General features: G+C 33.3%; 1 protein-coding gene across 1 annotated transcript; it reads right to left on the bottom strand.

Annotated features, from left to right (window-relative positions):
- Positions 1 to 2,857: 2,857 nt before the first annotated feature.
- Positions 2,858 to 5,254, bottom strand: LOC110426058 (cationic amino acid transporter 7, chloroplastic-like). Its single transcript, XM_089785230.1, is given in 13 exon segments — positions 2,858 to 3,080; positions 3,082 to 3,162; positions 3,164 to 3,202; positions 3,204 to 3,313; positions 4,262 to 4,310; positions 4,312 to 4,371; positions 4,373 to 4,457; positions 4,460 to 4,485; positions 4,588 to 4,624; positions 4,627 to 4,731; positions 4,734 to 4,876; positions 4,878 to 4,992; positions 4,995 to 5,254. Coding segments are annotated over 13 exon segments (1,185 nt in total). The 5' UTR covers positions 5,107 to 5,254.
- Positions 5,255 to 8,691: the final 3,437 nt, after the last annotated feature.

The raw sequence follows: 8,691 nt of genomic DNA, 5'->3' as shown, positions 1-8,691 counted from the left end.
ATGATTACAGCTAATGTGATTGCAAGTAATGTGATTGCAGAGAAAATAATATTATAATATTTGGTATATAAGTAAAATAATGATTAAAATGTAAAAAAGATAACATTACAACGTTTGGTTTACAAGTACTTTGTTGAGAATGTAATGTTAATTTTTAAAATTACCTCTATTTATTAAAATGCAAGTTTAATATACTTGTATTTTTTATTGTTAATTTTTATATAATATCACCTCTTAATTATACTTTTAATGTCATATATTTTATTTTTATTAGAATATTATATTTTTTATTTTTATTTCTTTAATATAATTTTTTATATTATATATTATATTTTAATATTTTTTATTTTAATTATAACATTACAAAATATTTTTAACAAGGTAATAGAGCAAAGAGTAAAAATATCTTTAAGAACATTGCAGAGTATAATAACATGTGATTGTATTAATTTTAGACTATAATTACATTGCATCCCTTGGTTGTAATATGATTGCGTTGTAATATGATTGCATTGTAATCTTACATTATGTAAAATAAATATTAAAATATAATTTAATTGAGTACATTGTAAAGAATGTGTTCTTACTTTCCTCATACCAAATATTACTTAAATATAAGATAAAAGATATTCTTTTAAAATGGGTTGTCTATTTCGAAGATTAATAAATTTGTGTGAAATTATATCTAAAACTTAAAAAAATCAAGATATTTTCTCTATATTAAATTATTTATACCATAATGATGTTTTGTCATGGTATTTTCTATTCTCTTTTTAGTTTATGGAGAACAAAAGATGCGTTTGGAACTCATTCATAAATATACATATCTATCCAACAATTTGTGTAAGGATATTTTAAACTAAATCACAGATTCAACAAATTCAGGTGAAGAATCTCTGAAATAGATTAAAAGTTTGCAGATTAATTATCCCCAAAATTCGTCAAACACCAAAAAATCTAAGGAATATATAACTTTTTGTCTTTGAAATCTTTTCTTCATGGCATTTTGACGACCGGCGGGGCGAACAGGATAAGGAATGCGACTTCCAGTAAGTCCACAAAGCAAAATTCAGAAGGGACAAAAATAATTCTTTGAGGCCAAAAAAGAGAGGAATTTGACTCACCGGGCATACAAAAAGGATTCAATTATGATAGAAAAGCAAACACAAAACCAACAGTATGGCGCATTATCATTTGTCCCTTTGTTTCTTTTGTCAGTTCCAGAGATCTCTAAAGATAGATAAGGCATGGTCTTTCTGGGTTTCTCTCTTTTCCAGATTCTGAATTTTCCTTCTTTTTACCCTTTTTTTTCCCCATATTATCTCCTTCTCTAAGAATTTTTTTTTTTTGGGCATTTCGTTGATCAAATTTAGGAATTTGATTTTTATGAAGAAAACAATACTTTAGGATGTTATTTATATTGAGTATAGTACTTGAAAAAAATTTTAAATTATTTAAAAGAATTTTAATTTTTTTGTTATTTTAATTGAATTTTTATATTTTTATTTTGAATCAAATAAGTTTTTATAATTAACGATTAAATTATCGATCAAAATTATTATTTATCATTTTATATTTACATGACATTATTACGTAAGTAAAAAATATTTTATCAAATCATATCAATATATTATATTGTTATCTATTATGACATATCAACAATGTTAATATGTATGATATAAATAATTAATAATATTTTAATTAAAAATACATAATTAATTATTAATAATAATTTTTTTAATTAAAAATAAAAAATATGAAAATTTGAAATATTTGATTATAAAATTTATATAAATATTTTAAAGTAGCCTGTTGAAGTCACTATTATATGCTTTCCCATCAACAAAAATCATGTCACGCCCTTAGCACTAAAGATCAAAAAAAAAGGAACAAGCAAAAGTGGAAAGTAATAATAATATTATTAGACATAACAATGGGCAAGTGTTACATCCCAATTTGGAAGAACAGTCAGTCAGTGTTGATAAAATAAAAAGAAGAAAAAGTGTAAAAGACCCCTCATTCAAGTAAAAGAGTCACGTTGATTAAGTTTCCTAGTATAGAAAAGCATGGAAGATAATGTTTGAGATTTTTTTTTTTTTTTTTTTTTGCTTTGGCATAGCCAAGAAAACCCTATTAGAGTGGCATGGTGGATTTATCCATAACCTAATATTCTTCAATTCTGAAAAGGAGGAATAATACATATCAGTGTGACCAGTCCACTGCAACACACCTTGGTAATGATGCTAAATGTAAGTCCTATTAGTATTACTTTGATTTTTGGCTATATTAGTTGGTCAAAGCTACCTCAAAAAACACTACTAATGAGGGGAGGGGAGGGGAGGGAGGGGAGGGCATCTATCTTTTATTCACAACATTTCTTTTCAATATTCATTTGTAATATTCCCCAAAGTTTCTCTAGAGATTATTGAAGTCTTATTTCCACAAGAATATCAGATTTGTTGGGATCTGATAACAAATTGCTGCTTAGCTTCTCATTAATTAATGCCAATTCCTTAGACCCAAGCACAACAATGCCAAATGATGAGAATCCGAGGGCTTAGTTCTAGTCAAGGGACCAACTATACAAGTTGCCGATTTTCTGAAGGCTATTTTTCTATTCCATTTTTTTCTCTTTTTCTCAGTTTGCTAGAACTCATCAACATCCACAAAAGGGTTTTTAGAGGGAATAAAGAAGATGAGGAAAAAGAAAAGTGAGCCAAAGAAAGTTTTTACACTTTGTGACTGGGGGTGTTCACTTTTGCTGATTCTTTAAGGATTTCACATTATTTTGACGCGAAGAGCCATTCACTTCGGCATCAAAATAGCATGCACACGTATAAGACGTATACGAGCACCGCTAGAGCCGAAAGAATCCGAATCGCACATAGGATGTCACCCGAGACCCCATCAGAAATATGTTCAAGAAGATTGATATAGATGGTAGCCATGGCATGAAAGGGACACCCCAGAAGTCAGGTTCCGCGCCTGTGGTACCATGCCGAAATATCTCTAATATGGATATTGCGATTACAACACAAGTGGCTAGTACAAAGGCCTTGGGCTTTCCTGGCGGTGAAATGCCACAGTAGGGTGAAGATAATGGATGTGAGCGACAGTAAGCATAGGAAAGATATGTAGACCATGGCTTCGTTGTGGCCCACACAAGTAACGGCTGTAGATTACTGCATTTGCTACCATGTAACACAACAGCTGTGCCAATGGATACAAGGTTCAAGAGGACGCTTGATCAGTGAAGGGCAATTGCAGCTGTGAAGATTCCTGAAATGAAAAGGGTGCGCACAAATGTAAGAAACTGGCAGCTGGAATTGATTCTTAATTTCAGAGAGTTTTACTACAAAACACACCATAAAGATAATGCAAACTGAATAAGAGCCAACGGAAGATAACAACACACACGCAATTCAGATAACGAAAAGTCAAGAGATCCCGCTGAGTGATGTATGGTAAGCATTTTTGGTTGTTGAACTGCCTATAAACCATATACATCCAGTCATCTTATCATGTGGGGAACTTTCAGTGGTGACCTTGTGAAGAAAGGTCGCTTTCAATCATGGGCTCCAACTCAAAGGGCTTTCACCTGCCACATTAGAAGGATGAACCATATAGACCAGATTTCTCCATATCGTACATACATACAGTGCATATCTTAAATAGCTTTAAAGCATAGGAATGAGTAGATGTGAGTGAAAAGGCAGTGTATCAGTCAATATAATGTCGATGATCGTGTAATCTCTCTCTCTCTCTCTCTCCTCCTTCAATTCCAGTCACATGCCTGCCCTATGTAAAATGAATTTACTTTGTCTTTTTCGGTTCCAATGCTTCCATGATTTATGTGCGAGAACTCTTTGAAAGGAAGATGAGGCCAGCCTTTGTTCATCTTAGACATAATATACCCCATCCAAGAGTAATCTCTAGAAGGGGGTGACAGTGCTGGGTAGGATAGTCAAAGGGGGCGTGATGCATGGCATGGAACTCCCTCGTGTCAAAGCATGAGCTCGCAACAAGTATGGGACAGCCACAAAACGAACGGTCCTCAGCGGCGAACTGAGCAATAAGATGAAAGGAAACCGGTTCCTTTGCAACGGCCAAACTCCAGATGACAACTTAGGAAACCAATGTCCATAAATGAAACAGAGAGCCCATGAACCTTATCGATCGCAGTTCAAGCCTTATTAATCGATATAGTTTTATTTTTATATATATATGTATGTAAAATATCAGAGCGATATTAAAGAAATACGAAACGCGAGTTGACAGGCGTCGAAGTCTTGGGGTGGACCCTGGCGACAGGCGGGGACCACGCTGGACCGTCCGATGACGCAAATGTACGAGCCTGCCCCAGCATCGCCACAACAGTGACGTCAGTATCCGAAGCTGGCCCCCAATGCTACACCTCGACACCCACTCCCACGCATCCGATCTCCCACTGAACGCGCCGAGAACGGCGCCTCCACATCGATCTGCGTGCTCATGAGCACACCAAAAATCTCTCATTGAAGGTCATTTTGGTCGTTTCGTTTAGAATAAAAAATAAAAAAAAAGAAAGAAACAGAAACGGATTACCATGTCGTAGGGAGGAGCTTGGACATGGAAGCGGCCATGAGCAGTAGAGAATGGTAACGATGATCACGGAACCCGACACCCCGACGGGAATATCCTTGACGGGATCACGGACTTCCTCAGCCATGGTGGAGACGGCGTCGTATCCATGTAACTCAAATAAACCGCGGCTGCCCGTTGAAGACACCGGAGGGTCGTGGGGAAAGAGCCGGATGGATTGTCGGGGTTTGCTGGATGCGTGAAATTGTTCCAATCCCTCTCCAAAAACCCATGAATATTACAAAGCCTATGAAAGGATATGTAATGCGGTAAGTATCATATTCACCACCGAACTTTCTTTTGTGCTGTAGCAGATGATGAGAGTGATGATTAATACGACGGTGAAAGCCACCACGTCAATTTCGTCGAACCTTTTGGGAATCCTGGAACCGTGAATCTCCATTTTGCTGTGGATATACCAATTGCGGCACCCAAATAAGAGGTGAAGCCTCTGGCCACCGCTGCGTTTGACATCACGTACTCCATTATCAGATTGGCTCCAGTCAAAAATGCGGCAAACTCCCCAAGGTAACTCGGAGGTAGCTGAAGCACCGCCGGCCACGGGCATGTGAACGGCGAATCGTATAGCAGAAGGCGGAGAGGAGGCGCAGAAGCCAGCAATGGATAAGAGATTACGATGCAGGGCAGCGTTGAGGCGGCTGGCTTTGCGGTGGTCACGAACACACCAGCTCCACCATTCCCCCTATTCCCAGCCCAACCAAGTCAAACCAACGGAGGCTCCTGCATGTCGGAGCCAGAAGGGCCCTCACCTGCTCAATCTTTCATATGAGGGTAGAACAGAGCCTGGCGCCGAGCCAGCGTCCTGGTGTGGACAAGGGCCGGAGGTAGATTGGAAACTAGAGAAAGAGGGTTGGGTATCCATTAGGAGATGAAAGATGGTTATCTCTGTCTGGGGTGTATAATGGAGCGTTACGGCGGTTTGGGTTGCTCATGATGATTTATAGAGGCGGGTGACAAGACGAAACAGAAAGGAGCACACTTTTGGATAAAAAGGATTTTCGAGGGATGCGCTTACGGGCACTGCTCACTGACTTGTCATTGCTGGCGGGCGTTACTGCTTTGACCCCAAAAGCGGTGTTTGCATGCCCACATAATCTAGGGCGCGTTCCTACCACCTGCTTGGCTCTTTTTTCTGATTCAGTTTGGTTTCGCCGTATATTTTTAATGGCTACCAAAGTGGTCATTTTCACAGTCGTTTAGCCGTACGCCTGGTCAATTTTGTCTTTCTGCCATATGACTGTCAAATTTTGTCTTCCTTTTAACTTCAACATCCATGAAAATAGATTTTCTTTACGTCACTTTTAAAGATGGCAATAGATAATCGGTTATATAGTATTTATAGATATTCAATTCGATTATATAGAATTAAATATATTTTATAATCAAATTTAAGATGAGTTTAAATGATGATTTTATTATTTGTATTAGATTTGAATAGTATTTGGATATCATTTTTTGAATATTCGTTATTCGAATTCGATTACTATTGATAAATATTATATTATTGTTTTAATAATTAAATTAAAATTTTATAATTTTTATAAACTTTACAAGTAATTTTTTTTGTTAAAAATTAACAAATATATAAAAATATAATTACTCTAATTATTAATATGATGACATTAATATATTTAAATTAAAAAATTATTAGATTGTTCATTAAGCTTAAATAATATGAATATTATATCATATTATAAAAAATATAATTACTATTATATATTCTTTTAATATAAATATATTTATTTTCTATTTTGTAATAACATTACAAAAATTATGACTTATAAAATTATTAATTATAATATATATACCATTCTTTATATAATTTGATAATATATATACTTAAAGAAAGCTTTTCAAATTATAAAAGTTTTGGAACCTAAGTGTTTTATTTAATTTTATAAAATTAAAAACAAATCTATATAATTAATTAAATTAATTCATGAAATGATTATTATTAATTAGCTTGTAATGTCTTTTAATATATATAGTTTATATATTATATGAATTTATAAAAAATATAATCACTATTGAATATATTAAAATACTTTTAATATATATATTATAAAAACCAACGTATTTTTTTAGATGTAAAGGCAAGTGAACTTGCCTGCTTCTTTGGGTTTTATGAAATTAATATAAAATTTGAATTTGATCTTTCTACTATTTCAAATTGACAAGTCATGGAATAGTAATGCCTTACAAAAGGAATAATAAAATGTTATATTTTGGGGAAAAGACATGCAATGCTATTATAGGTAACAGAATTTTTAAACTCTTCTCTTAGGCACAATCATGGTTGGTTTTTTCTTTAAAAAACTAGAAATTGAAATATATTAATTTTATAAAAACCAAAAAAGCAAGCAAGTTCACCTGCCCTTACATCTAAAAAAGTAGTAGATGAACAAAAACACACCAGTTTACCCCACAAAGAGGTAAACGTGATCTCCAAACATCCATGGCCAGTGGGGCAAACATAGTTCAAAATAAAAGCATCCACCTTCATAGAGGAGCCCAACTCTCTATCTGTATTCACAAAAAACAGAACCCCATGCAAAATATCCCCTCTTCAATTTTTTAGTTAAATTTTATGTTGTTTTGTTTTAAATTACTTTAAGAGTAGTTATTGCTAATTTTTCTTATGGCTTTTATAAGAAATTGATGAAAAAGGTTCATTTGATGAAAATCAATGCAAGTATGGTGATAGCTTTATTCGTATATGTTTTGGTATTTTGACTATATCTCTCTCTACAAAACTCTAAATGAGGTAATTCTTGAACCACTAGAATTCTAAGAAGAAGGGCTACAATGTTTATGTTACCAATTTACCTAGTTTTGACTGTATCATAGAAAAAATATTTTTCAAATTCGGAGCTCTGCAGTAGTATGCATGAACTGAATATGATTCGGTATTTGGAGCATATCTTTCAATCAAGAAGTTCAATTGATATGATTCTTGATCCATTGGAAAGTAAGAGATAGGGTTAAAACTTCTATGTTTACACTTTGCCCAGTTTGGATCATATCAGGGTGAAACTCATGTTTGAATTTGATAGACTACCACAGCATTAGGAAAATAAGGCTGCAACGTTGATGAAAGGAAGCACACATACAAATTTTCAGAGAGCTCAGCACTGTAGTGCTAGAGAAGTAGCACCATAAAGCTGGGTGATTTTACAAAAATAAAAAAAGTTGACGGGATTTTGGAAATTAGATTATTTGAAGCTTATTTAAGGGACCTTTTATAGAGATTCTAAAGAGTAGGCAACAAGCAACTATTTTGGAGATTTGAAGCCAATAACAAAGCAAGAAAACAAGAGAATTAGAGGGAGAATCAAGATTATAGAGTTCTAACTATTAGTTTTCTCTCATACTTTTGTATTTTTCTTATTTTTTTTGACTTGGATTCATGGTTAAATTTCTTTGGATATTGTTTTTATTAGATATTATGAGCTAATTTATTCTTCTAGGATTGCAATTGAACTAACATATAATCTAAATTTTTAATCTCTTTCTTTCTTATTTTCAATGGGATTTGAATTGTTTATTCCAAATTGTTCTTAATGCTTTTAATTGCTTAGCCACTATTTAAATTGATTTAGGAACCTACATAAACTTGAAAAAGGGAGTTTAGTGTAGACTAAAATTGGGATAGCATATGATCATATTACTTGATTTACGTATAGGATAGGGATATACCTATAGGCCATATGTAGCCAGATTAGAACCTGAATTTAATTAATCTATTTTAATTTGAATTCACATAAGCATATAGTGCTTTGGTTAAAATAAATATTTTTATAAGATAAGTTGGGAGACCTTTATAAATAATTTAGGACTCTAGGTTAGCAATTCAAATCATTAAAATAAGTTAAGGAAAAGAGATAAGATTTAGATGAAGCGTGAGGGATATTGTAATCTTAGGCTTGCTTAATTTAATATTTACTCAAGTTATTATTATTTTGATTTTTCATGTTAGTTTAAATTTTAGTTTATTAGTTGTAGTTAATCTGTTAATTTTGAGTGGTTGGATAAGATTAATTTATTCTAATT

The sequence above is a fragment of the Theobroma umbraticum genome, unplaced genomic scaffold (assembly GCF_002168275.2).
Source record: "Theobroma umbraticum cultivar Fairchild unplaced genomic scaffold, ASM216827v3 scaffold_12.1, whole genome shotgun sequence".
Lineage (NCBI taxonomy): Eukaryota > Viridiplantae > Streptophyta > Magnoliopsida > Malvales > Malvaceae > Theobroma > Theobroma umbraticum.
This window is presented reverse-complemented; position numbering and strand designations above follow the sequence as displayed.